General features: G+C 41.9%; 1 protein-coding gene across 1 annotated transcript in view; it reads left to right on the top strand.

The window, feature by feature from the left end:
* LOC108786100 overlaps positions 1–10,710 on the top strand; it is a 10,866-nt gene extending 156 nt beyond the window's left edge. Inside the window, exons 2-4 of the mRNA XM_018555324.1 lie at positions 862–1,052; positions 3,867–5,782; positions 10,528–10,710. Coding sequence (XP_018410826.1) covers positions 862–1,052; positions 3,867–5,782; positions 10,528–10,710 — 2,290 coding nt within the window. The remainder of the gene's footprint in view (positions 1–861; positions 1,053–3,866; positions 5,783–10,527) is intronic.
* Positions 10,711–13,424: the final 2,714 nt, after the last annotated feature.

The raw sequence follows: 13,424 nt of genomic DNA, 5'->3' as shown, positions 1-13,424 counted from the left end.
TGCTTAATCCTATCATCTTCTTCTGTCAAGGAGTTTTTAGATTTCCCCCCAGCGCTGGTGCGGGTCTCCGATCCAGCGCTGACTCCTCTGTCCCCCTCTTTGTTCATGTCCCACTGAGTCTGTGCGGGTGCACGATGCTAAATCTACTGCTTGCTAGTTTAATAACCTTTTAATCTTCAAACCAGCATATAGCTAGATTAATGCCATTCGCATGGAAATACCAGCACTAGATGGAGCCAAGGAGCATAGGAATTATTGTGTGGACAGCATTTGCTGGGTAGAAGATTTATAAATCAGCCCTTTTGTGTTTCGGATGACCCTCAAAAATGACCCTTTATAAAATAAATAATAATTCTAATAATAGCTAAAAGCATAATGTGTTGAAAAATAACCAATTAATTCCTTAGCAGTACAATTGTAGTTTATTTAGCATCCGTTTTTGTGTAAATATGAATAAAAAAGATATAGAAATGTTTATATCCAACAAGTATACATGTCATATGCATTGTAGCTGCTAAAATGTTTAACCTGACCCATAATGCACAAAGCTAACACACCGGAATAATGCTCCATTACTACTTGTGATTGGGGCTATATTCGAATTCAGACAGCAACAATGTGTGTATTTTTGCTGCCACAATTCACATATAGTCCTATTTGCAAGTGTAAATGAGGTGTAAGGATCTCTATGTAAGAAAACATAATATGAGAGTTGAAAATTAGACCCATAAACGAATTCTGCTGTGACGGTAATAAATCAAATCTTCTGATACTGCAACAACATCTGTACTGATAGACTGATTTTAGTTAGTTAGTAATATATTATCACTTATGTCACTCTTCTCTGTTGCCTTCATCAAGGTACAATGAGTTTTATTTCTTGACCCATCCGGCTCTCTTCATTGGAGAACATTATCCAGAACAAGCAGATTATCAACTGCTGGACCCAAAAGTGACCAGCAAAGAGTTTGAACAGTTTGTGCACCACAGAAGTCATTTTTATAACCTAGGCCTGATTTCCTCTCAGCCTGAAGCAGCTGTTATAGAAACAGGTAACTTTTTGGGTTTATTTGAGCTTACTACATGTGAAACCTATCAGAGGTTAGTGTATTGTGAATCTCTGCTTTCAAAGCAGTGGGCTCAAGGAGAAGACACTGACCATCAGGGGTAGGTCCTGTTGACTACAAGGAAAAAGACAGGTTTAATGTACATGATAAAACACATAGTTCAACAAAAAATATACCGCAGTGGTTGACGGAAACCGGGATACAACAAAGACTTAAGCTACAAAGACTTAAGCTACTTAATGCAAATAAAGCATTGGGACCAGATAATCTACACCCCCAAGATACTTAAGGAACTAAGCGAGGTTATAACAAGACCATTATTGCTCATTTTTAAGGACTCTTTATTGACTGGTAGAGTTCCAAGTGACTGGCAGAGGGCTACGGTAGTTCCAATATATATATATATGCGGTCCAGTTTTGGGCACCAGTACACAGAAAGGATGTCCTGGAACTGGAAAGAGTCCTGCAGGGGGGAACCATACTCATTAAGGGAATGGAGGACCAGAACTATGAGACACGGCTGCTAAATTTAAATATGTTCACACTTGAAGTAAGGAGATTAAGGGGGGGGATATGATTTTCATGTACAAGATGTTCAACAGTCAAAGCAACATTACCAACAAACTCTTTACGCTTAACTCCATAACAAAGACTAGAGACCACCACCTAAAATTGGTGGGAAAAAAATTCCAACAGAAGGGGCGAAAGGGGTTCTTCTCAGTTAGAGCGGTTAGGGTTTGGAACTCTGTGCCACAGGCAGTGATTTCAGCAAATAGTGTGGAATCATTCAAGAAGCTTTTGGACGATTTCCTGAGTGACCGTAATGTACAGGGGTACAGGTACTCTTAAGAATGAGATGACACAGGGATCTATACATACACACACACACAATAGGTTTGACTTAATGGACTTATGTCTTTATTCAACCTCAAATACTATGTTACTATGTAACTATGTAATACCAGTCAGGGCCCCATTAAGAAAGTAAAACTAGTTTTAGAGGGGAAAAAATATGGGAGTGTCTGCTCTTAGACAGCATGTTGTAAAAATGGCTAACTGGTTCACTTCAGAATAAGCCCTACAGCAAACATATGCAATTAAAGGGGAGCATACTGTATGCTGAAAAGATCCAAATGCCTAAGGCAAAACCACATCTCAAAATAACAAGTAGATCCACAGATATGGGTAGTTGAACTACATGTAAATCACAACATTTCCAGCAAGGGTCAAGTTTGCCGCAACCTGCTTCCTGCTTTCAAAATCCCACAATTGGTCCTCTAATGTGATGGGTATCCCTAACCAACAAGCTTGAGAGGTGAGAAAGGTGGAGCGAAGCACAACATTTACATGATCAGTAGAGGTTTGTGTATGCCTTTTTTATCATATGCTTAGTTTGAATTGTCTGAGTTTGTTGCAGGTTTACTTTAATACCAAAGTAGCAAATATTAGAATATCAATAATGGAATCATGTATTAATTTACAGAAAATAGGTGTATTAACCACTTGAATACCAGCTTGTATACAGCCCATCATTTCCAGACCATTTTTTAGTTTTCAGTGCTGTGATAGTTTGATTCACAATTTCTCGGTCATACGACACTGTATGCAAATGAATTCCATATACCCTCAACAGATAGATAGGTTTAATAACCACTGTTTTTTTTATGTTTTACTATGTAAAGGTAAAAATACCTAACTGTTTCTCTTACTTCCTCTTAAAATAAAAAAGCCATAGTGCAAACAACCCCAAAATGACCCCTTTTCAGACAGTATACACCCAAGGTGATCTCCTTTTTTTTTTACACAATTTTTTGGAAATGAAGAAACATGCTGGAATTACAGGGTTAAAAATGGAGCTTAGTAATTGTGCACTAGATCAGAAGTTAGTGAAGGAGTTAATGTGCAGGTCACATACAGTGTGAGAATGGAGATGAGGGGGTTAATGTGCAGATGTGCAGGATAAGGAGGTGAAGGGTTAATATACGGGTCACTGAAAAGACAGTATAGAGATCATAGGTGGGGAGGTGAATGGGTTAAACTTTATTTAAGTATGCTGCCGCTGATCTCTACTGTGTTGGGGGAACTAATTAATTACACATTCATTCATTAGTTCCTTCTTCTCCCCTTTCTCTATCTGTGATCACTTTGATTGGTTTCTCAATGGTCAATCACAGCTCTGTACATAGTGTCTATGAACCAAGCTGACCAAGGATGGCTCAGTTCACTGGCATTAACAGGTGCACTGGCTGCCTGATTGTCTGATTGTTTGGCCATTCCAAAATGTACCTTGGTAGGCAAGTGTGAGGTTAGGTAACAGACTTTTACTTATAGTTACCCTCTTATAATTTCCAGTATACCAGCACTCAAACTGGGAACTAGAGGGACAGCTGTCTGAGTCGCTGAGCCTGAGTGTAAAGATAAGGAATTGCAACACTTGACATTGATTTACAGCATGCTTTTTCCTAATCTGACTAAAGCTGCTTAAGTCAGGCACAGCCAGGCAAGCAACCTTTTTTATAAGGAGACCAGTAATGGCAGCACTTCTCCTATGAGTCACTTTAAAGCTGACCTCAGGTCATCTGCCCTGCCAGACAAGACTGTGCTATGTGGTGGGCTGTGTAAATCTCAGACCTGGATGGACACAAAAATACAAATTCTTTGGCAGGTAAAACAGCTCCCATGTATGTATTTTATTTGTGTATTTATCTTTTTATATGGAGTTCAACTTTACATAAATGCAGGTGCCTATATACTTCTACGATAACAAATGTAAATATATTCTATGTCTGCTCTATCTAGATAAAGGAAAAGCCACCATTACTATTGCAGGCCAGCACAAAATGGAGTACATCTTCAGCTTAAATGAAACAGAAGATATGGGTCTGCTAAGGCTGATGGAGCATGAAGCCAGAGTTTATGTTTATCCTCTAAAGACTGGGCAACAGGTTATACAAATTTATGCCAAGAGACTATATTTAGTAGAAGCTTATCAGCTGGTGGTGGACTACAGAATACACTGCAAAAGTTTAGACAGCAAGATAAAGATTCCCAAGTGTCTCCATAACCCTGCTGGTCCAAGCTGGCTCTCAGAAGAGTCAGGACTCCTCCATCCATCACACAATGATCCCATTATTTACACAGAAGATGGACTCTGTACTATAAGCTTTACCTCGGGCAAGGAGCTGAAACTCACAGCCAACCTCAGAACTGATGAAGTGAAAACTATTCTGAACCATATCATGCAAAGAGTGCAGGACAAGATGGTGGAGTTCAGTGTCTATCTTCCACAGGCCGGCACATATGTTCTCCAAATATTTGAGAGTAGTAAAGGGTATCTCTGCAACTATCTAATAATTTGTCAAAACACCAAAGTGAAATGGCCACCTTATCCTGAAATACTTCGTAACCCTGTTGGCCCAAACCCAGAGACAGAGAAAGCTGGTCTTCTTCACCCTTCACATCTAGATCCAGTCATTCACCAAGAAGATGGACTTTGCACCATTAGTTTCCAAACCAACACGGAACTAAAGTTTAGTGGCAGCTTGAAGTCTGATAAAATGGAGCCCATCATGAACCAGATTATACAGAGAACAGGGAAGGATAAAGTTGAGTTCACCATCCGTCTTCCACAATATGGTTCTTATGTTTTCCAGATATTTGGTGAAAATAAAGGCTTAATCTGTAATTATCTAATACGATGCTCTAACCCAAAAGTAAAATGGCCACCATTTCCTAGCATGCTTCACAACCCAGTAGGTCCAAATCCAGACATAGCAACAGCTGGACTGCACCAGCCCTCACATCTGGATCCAATCATCACTACTGAGGATGGATGTTTTACCATTACCTTCACCACAGACCGGGTATTAAAGCTAAGAGCCAGCTTGAAATCCGATGATGTACAGATTGCACCCAATGTTATGTATATTCTTCAGACCATACAGAAGCAGAAACTAGAGTTCAATGTGCGTCTTCCTCGTGCAGGTTCCTATGTTTTTCGGATATTCGATGAAATTGCTGGCTATATCTGCAATTATTTAGCCACATGTTTGAATCCCAAGGTAAAATGGCTTCCTTTCCCTTCTAGTCTACATAACCCTGTGGGCCCCAATCCAGAGACAGAGAAGGCTGGGCTTTTTCAGCCTTCACATCCAGACCCTACCATTCATACTGAAGATGGATGTTGTACTGTCAGTTTCACATTAATGCATGATTTAAGCATTTTCCCCACGCTACACTCCGATGATGTACAAATGATGCCAGAGATGGAGCACAGGCACGTCTTTCAAACGAAGACAGAAGGCAGCGTGCAAATCAAAGTCCGTCTTCCACAGTCAGGGACTTATGTCCTACATGTAAACATTATGCCAAAGAACAGTAACATGTACAAACATCAGTGTAACTATCTCATCACTTGTACCAATACTGCTGTGAAATGGCCGGTGTTTCCATTGGTGTATACAGGCTGGTCTGAAAGTTACGAACTTGTCCAGCCTCTGGAGGGCGTTCTACCCAAAGACAGTGATGTCTTCTTCAAGCTAAAGATTTCTGACGTAGCTGGAGTAGGTGTAAAGGGGAAAAGTTCCTTCCCTCTGACCCTCACCGAGGATGGTTACTGGGAAGGCACCTGCAATACAGCCGATTGTAAATACATGTATGTCTCTATCAGTTCTAAAGACAATCCAGAGATCTGGACATTTATTCTTCAGTATCATGTAGGAGACAGGACTCCATAGAATGCGTGAACCAGCATTGCAATATTTTCTTAAATTATTTATTAGAATTGTATATTTTGTTATTTAATTCTGTATGAACATTTCTCTCAATTTAGGATTTATTTTTAATAAATAATTATACAGCATTGTAACAAAACAGATATTAAATTGATGCTGTTGACCTTACTTAGATGCACGTAAAGCCCCTTTCAGACATTTGGTCTGATCAGGTCCAATCAGGTCCTGTTTTTCAGGCTGGTCTGACTGGAAGCCCAATGTTAGTCTATGAGCAGCCACATCTATATGGATGTGTGTCCATTTACATCTGATTACCTCCGACTCCGCCCAGGTCCAGAACACAAAAGGGCCTATTCACGAAGCTGCCGAAGGATCTGGGCGTAGCTTCGATTCAAATTGAAATAGCCAATAGGAATCTAGCAATGCATTCCTATGGGCAAAAGTTTTGTTTGTTTTTTTCTATTCTGACACGGCTCCTGGGCGGCCGGCCAATGGCATTACCAGCCTGAAGTGAATAGCCGAACAGTGTTCGGCTCACTTCACTTGGGGTCGGTTGTTCACTCGGCTGCCCTCGGCAGCTTAGTGTATAGACCCCAAAGTGGAACAGAGTTCTGTTTAGGCACATGTGATTGTGACGGATCGGGGGTAACTGGATATAAATGGACACATGTCTGTTTACATCCGACTCCTCGTAGAGCTATCATGGGTCCAGTAAGTTCAGTATTTTCTTCCATCATAACTGGACGGACACTAATGTCACATTGGTGACATCCATTCTGTACTGCTCTGATCGGCGGGGGATGCATGTACGGATCACCTGATGTTGAAAGTAGACAGGTGTCAGTGTGAAAGGGGCCTTAGGAAAGACTTGACTGATGGATTCGTCCATTTTCGTCCCTCCGTTAAAACCCCAATAAACACTCGGACTGCGCGACATGGATTTTAACGGCCACAGCAGCCCCTTTTATTAAACCAAACAACTTTAACAATAACCAAAAATAATAAACCAAATAATATACACAAATAATACTGTAAACAATTGTTGACCTGAGAAGGGGTCTTTGGGTGCCCAACAGCCCAAAAAGGCCTGTCCTAAGACTCCATTCATGTCCCCAGCCGCACCACAACCAGCTCGAGGACACTTCCTACTTCCAGGTTCCTAAGGGGCCAGGCCCCGCCCCTTGCAATTCCGGACACCAACAGGGGGGAAGCACCCATACCAGCTGATGGCCCCCAATTTTGTAACCCACTCCGATTTTTGTAGCCCCCCCAAAGACCCCCTAACCCGCCAAGCTGCCGTGACAAAAGAACCCCACAACCCCCATACTACAAAATTCAGGGAGGGAGGGTGGGACAACCTGCTTCGTTCATTGCTTTCCTGAAAGAGGACGTCCCTCAGCCCTTGCAGATCCTTCCCATGCGGCTCCTCCCGGACACCTGACTCCCACGTCCAATCAGGTAAGAGCAACAGTTCTCATTTTATTTTTTAACTCTTTCTCCCGGGACTATTCCTCCCCCCAGTCATGTAGCCCCTCCGCTCAGGCTCTCCGGGTCTGTCTTTACTAATGCAGTATACTGTGGAGCATATTTATTAAAAAGCTTAAAAACAAAGTGTTTATGTTGCCTATGGCAGTCAGATGTTTTATTTTCTAACTTGTAGAAGTGAATTGGCAGCTGGTGTCTGACTGGTTGCTTACAGGAGGACAGAGACCTTTCCATTTTTTTATACTTTAAAATAAATGTCCAACCAAAACCTTTTTTTTAAGTTTTGGAATGTTTTATAATGTTAAAGGACAGGACCAGACAGGAAGTAAAGGAAATCTCTAACAGGGACACTGATAGCAATGAAAAGCTGACATTGCCCTACTTAAAAACATTTTTATTACTGTTTGTGTTGCAGTTGCAGATTGTCCCTCATTTCCTTGCTGGAAAAACATTGACACTGTGACAGTAAGTGAGAAGGAATCTCTTAAAGTAATAATAAACTCAAACTTTTTTTTAAACAATAAATCCAGATCAAACAAATATATATATTGCCCAGCAAATAATTTATTTACATTTTTGCCCAAGCACTTACAACCATCATGTTTCTGAACAGCTGGCTTCAACTCTCGCAGCTCAGCTTCCCTGAACTTTCTGTCCAGTACAAGATCACAAGGGACAGAGAAGTCCTCAGCAGCTGTCCATCTACTAGCTTGAAGAACGGAGGAGGGGAGTGTCTTGCCTTGCTGTGCCTGTGTGTTTGTGGAGACATACACAGCTTCCTGTGTCCATAAGTCCTGTAGCACTCCTTACCGGAAATCCTAAAGTGTTAATGGATGCTCGAAATGACCGCGGATGGCGCTGCACACAGTACAACTTTGAAGAGAGATGTCATCAGCACGACAGAATCTAAGTGAGTGCAAATCCATTTCTTGACAGATTTCACTCAAATATCAAGCGCTTTCGGGGCCGCACAGGGTCCCCTTCACCAGGCTCAGAGTAGACATTGACTACTTTGACTACTATTGACATGTCTACTCTGAGCCTGATGAAGGGGACCCTGTACGGCCCCGAAATCGCTTGATATTTGAGTGATATCTATCAAGAAATGGATTTGCACTGACTTAGATACAGTTTCCTAGCACACACAAGGGTGGCTGCCAGGGAAAGGAGCCCCCCCTAAAACAGGATATCAGGGCCAGTGCTCAGGAGACCAGCTGATTCTGCAGGAAAACTAAAACGTTTAAATATCAAGGAGCAGCATTCTTTGTAAAAGATGAATTCAGCATTTGAAATAGTTTAAAAACCTTGTAAATTTAATATAGCTTTAAAGCAACCCCAGATAGTAGTTAAAATATGGCATAGGTACAACCCCTTCCCCACCTAAAATATGACATGGGTTCAAATCCTTACCCCCAAAATAAAAAAAAAGTTTTGGATGGACATACAATTTATTCGCATGGGCGTGTACATCCGTACGGTGTACACACCCATGCAAAGACCCGATCCTGGGAGGGACAGGTGCTGCATCTAATTGTGTGGAGCAGCATGAACTTCATGATGGGAGGATGTGGCTGCATGCAATTACATGCGGTTACATGCACACCTGAACCAAGGCCTGGGTGCCCGCACTTAGACGCACACTGTCTGGATCCAAGTGCAGGCACCCGGACTCACAGGGATGTGTAGGCTCGGATATGTGCGTAACTGCGTGTAATTGTATGCAGAAAGTCCATGGTCCCATCGCACTCCTGACCACCAATGAAAAGCGGGTGCTGCGGTAGTCAACGGGTGGCATCCGTTATAATCACAAGTAAAGATAAAGACACCGGCACTCCAAATTCATGAGCAAACGTCTATTTATTGATGTGCAGCATAGTAAACAGCAATGAACGTTTCGGGGTCACAGAGGAACCCCTTCCTAAGGCAAAAGCATGATTGTATGCAGCCACATCCTCCCATCTGGAGGAACATGCTACTGCACGCAATTACACGCAGCACCTGTCCCTCCAGGGATCAGGTCTTTGCACAAGCATGCCCATGTAAATGAGCCCGAAATGAATCTGTACTGAACCCAAAGTGAGAAGTCCAGAATTGCCTTATTCACAACTTTTGTAATTCCTCCAAAGTATCCCAGGAACTCTGAAACTGGGCCAGTCTATTATAACAACTAAAAAAGATGGCACTTTGCCATCTCCCATGTCTTTCTAATTTGATTGGCAGTCTCAGTGACTAATACTGAGGTGTGGGAGGGGGCAGACCAAAGCATTATCTTCCTTGTGTGACATGTCAAGCATCCTAGGGTGCTGTAATAGTTTACAGATTGTATTTGTTTTGATAGTAGCCCAAATACTTTCTTGGCAGTACCGTTATATACAGGGTTATTCACTACAGTGTAAAGAGTTTGGAGAAGGCAGGAGAAGTGGACAATATAGGACAACACAGCTGAACTGAAAAGTGAGCTGAATTGGAGATTTTTTCCAAATCAGCTATGTTGTCCTAGATTGTTCACTTCTCCTGCTTTCTCCAAACTCTTCACCCTTCAGTGAATAACCGATAGCCATTTTATTGTCTGCTCTTTGCAGGTGTTCTGCTGTTTACAATTGTCAATGGAAATGTCCATGGTTTTTGAAATCTGTCAAACTGTATTAAATCCATCTATTTTATGGCTATTAACTTTTTTTTTTTCCTAAATGTTATTAAGTATCATCTTCTCTCAGCACTTTTAGTTCACATATTTCTGAACAGCAGCAATTAAGATGTGAATGTAGATGATTCAATATATTTCATCTATTTCCTGTCTTGAGGCAAACTGAAAGATCTTGTCACAATGGTCCCCTCTAGGAGCTACATCGAAGAAGTTTCTTACTTCTCCTGTACCATTAGCTACTTTCTGGAGCACCTGTTAGAGGCTCTAGCTTAACTACGGGTAACTAATAGTAATTACCATTGCCGTATAGGTTTGGGCCCTGGATTTCAATCCCACAATGATGGGATTTCTTGCACATTTGGTCATATAGTGGGTATGAGTGTGGTAGGGATAACAATGCAATGATGTTGCTTCCTGAAGAAAATCCAAACAACGGTCCCTGCAATAGAAGGCTATAAATACTGACCCCTCCAGTGAGCAGCTAGTTCAAACTAGTTTAACCACTACAGCTCTCATACCTGTATACCCCCGATGGACCAGATACATTTTTATATTTCCGACCCTGATTGTTTATTTGGTGATATCCATCCTGAAGGCATTTGCCATGGTCCTGGGTCCTCCAGAAGAGCGGGGGGAGCCCGAAAACCACAGCCGGGAGGGGGCTGACCATGGGGGACGGACCTTGGAAGAGAGCGGTGGACCTTGGAGGGGAGGTGTGGGCGGGGGGGAGGGGATAGATGAGCTGGCTGCTGTGCAATTGATACGGACCGAGCACTAAACGAGCGGCCCGAACCTATTTAAAAATTGAAAGCGACGGCATTGGCGCTATGTATGGGGCATTTTCATGAGTACAAGTAATTATAAAAATGCCTGTATCTGCCCCGATACTTATACTAGTATTGGTTCATCCCTAATTATTACCAAATATTATTTGCTATTATAGAGCAGTCCTGGGTGTCAAATACACAAAGTACACCATATTCCCTGTTCTTTTATTTCTTTTTGTATCAACTTTTTTATCTCATCTTGCTGTTCATGCTAATGCAACATGAACTGTAGATATAATAGTTATTGGCAGGGGTTCAGGGGTTCCCTGAGACGGTGACCTAAAAGTTATTTCAGGAGTTCCTTTGTGTTCCAAAGGTTGGGAAAGGCTGCTGAAGTTTGATGCTTACTTTATAGGCATGGAGCTGTGCTGCCATCACGTGGGTAAAAGCTGCAATATCAAGTTTGCTTGATTCTGAAATCCCTGAAGAATGATCAAGAAATGCTCTATTGATTTGTAAATCCAGAATCATACTTTTTGTCCAAAAATACAATATCTTTAATGGGTATCTGCAAAGGAAATTATAGCAACCTCTCAAGGCACAGAGACCTTTATTCTAGCTAAAAGAACCACCCAAAGCCATTTGCTATGAAAATTCTGTTATATTAACTAAAGTTAGTCATTAAAGGTTACCCTTAGTTATTATTTTGGAGAAAAACGTGATTGTTGTTTTATTCTACAGCACACATGAGCACATTTCTCAGCTTACTAAAGACAAATTCAGCCGTACCAGCCTGAAGTGAATAGCCGAACAGCGTTCGGCTCACTTCACTCCTGATCGGTCATTCACTCGGCTGCCCTCGGCAGCTTTGTGAATAGACCCCAAATACATGTCTAATCTACTGATAATATCCACATACAGTGTGCATTAATGTAAGTAACCACTGCTTATGCATTTTTATTCCATTTGATCCATTAGCTTGAATTGCGCAGATCTATGACAGGTATATTGTTGAATGCCAGTCTGCCCAGGGGAAAAAAATACCCAAATTAAATACGGTAACTCATTGTCTCTGGAAAAAGCTCTTGCCATGTATCTGCCCCTTAACTGTCATGACAAATGACAGTGTTTGGTATTAAAGTACTATGATGTAACTGCTGCCTATGGCTTTTTTTCAAGTTTAGTGAAATGATCTCGGGTGGAAAGCCCTGTTGTAAATGCTGTGATGTGCTGATGTCCTATGATGTGCTAAAGTTGCATTTTGACATTAGGTCACTCCCAAAGTTTGCCAGTCTTTGCAATCTTTACATGTTTAAAGAGATCCACCCTTAAGACCTACCTACCTACCCCCAACAAGGTGTAGTGCTACATCACATGCACAGCTTTTTAGCCCTATGGATCAGCAGTATATCTGGAGGAAGAAGAATGAAGCATACGCTGAAAAGAACACTTACTTAGTCCCCATTCACGCTAGGGCGACAGCATTTTAGCGCGTTTTCTGCACGATTTTTGGAAGGGCACTTTTGTGCATTTTTAACACGCTGAAACGCAATTAAAAACGCACTGATCGGTGCATTTCCATTAAAGTCTATATGGAAAACGCACTGATCAGTGCTGAAAAAGTAGCTCAGGGAGCAGTTCGGGTGACAGGTGGATGCGTTTGCGTTAGGGATGTCCTCTTCTCCCGCTGATGGGCCGATTGGATGATGACAGGCTTCCTCACCAGTCACTCCTGACTGGTGAGGAAGCCTGTCAATCATCCAATCGGCCAATCAGCGGAAGAAGAGGTCAGAATGGAGCAGATGACAGAGGAGGTCGCGGCCATCTTGCTTGATTGAAGACGCGATGGAGGTCCTGTGTGCGGCGGATCCGGGTCCCTGAAGATGGCGGACGCAGCACAGGTACTCGTTTTATGTTTTGGAGTATTTTCACGAGTACGAGTACTCATGCAAATACTCGGTATCACCGCCGATACCGATGCTTGTATCGGTGCATCCCTAGTTTGCGTGAACAGGCCCCATAGGAATGAATGGGTTTTTAAATGCTGGCGTTTCATCATGGAAAAATCCATGCAACGAAAACGCCCTGCCGTGAACAGGGCCTTAAGCATAGTGGTGGCTGAATGATGCCCTGGGGCTGTTTTACATCCTCTTGCACTGAAAACCTGCAGCATGTGGAAGGCAAGATGGATTCATTTGAGTATCAGGAAATCCTAGGAGAAAACGCCATGCCATCTGAGAGGAAGATGAATCTTGGGAGTCATTGAACTTTCCAACAGGACAATTGTATAGCTCAAGTATAGCTCAAATTCTACCAACTGGTTGGTTGCAGTCATAGAAAATTCTACAGTGGCCATCAAAGGCACCTGACTTGAACACCATAGAAAATCTTTGTTGGGTTTAGAAGGCTGTTGCAGCATGCAAACCTAAGAATATTAGTGAATTAGAGGTCATTGCTCATGAGGACTGAGCTAAGATTGTGTTATTGTGCTATGCATCTTGTTTGCAGCACGTCATGACAGAAAAAGGGTGCTCTAATAAGTACTAAACATGCTTACTAGGCTTGAATAGTTTTGAGTTTTGGGAAACCACATTCGTTGTGTTGACCTATTTCAATTGCTTTTGTTTGATTTGTTCATTGCAAACAACTGAAAGTTTGCAATTTTTGCCAATGATTTGCAATGGGGGTTGAATAATTTTCTTTACAACTGTATATTAGACTATTG

The sequence above is a fragment of the Nanorana parkeri genome, unplaced genomic scaffold (assembly GCF_000935625.1).
Source record: "Nanorana parkeri isolate BGI_ZX_2015 unplaced genomic scaffold, ASM93562v1 scaffold192, whole genome shotgun sequence".
Classification (NCBI taxonomy): Eukaryota; Metazoa; Chordata; class Amphibia; order Anura; family Dicroglossidae; genus Nanorana; species Nanorana parkeri.
This window is presented reverse-complemented; position numbering and strand designations above follow the sequence as displayed.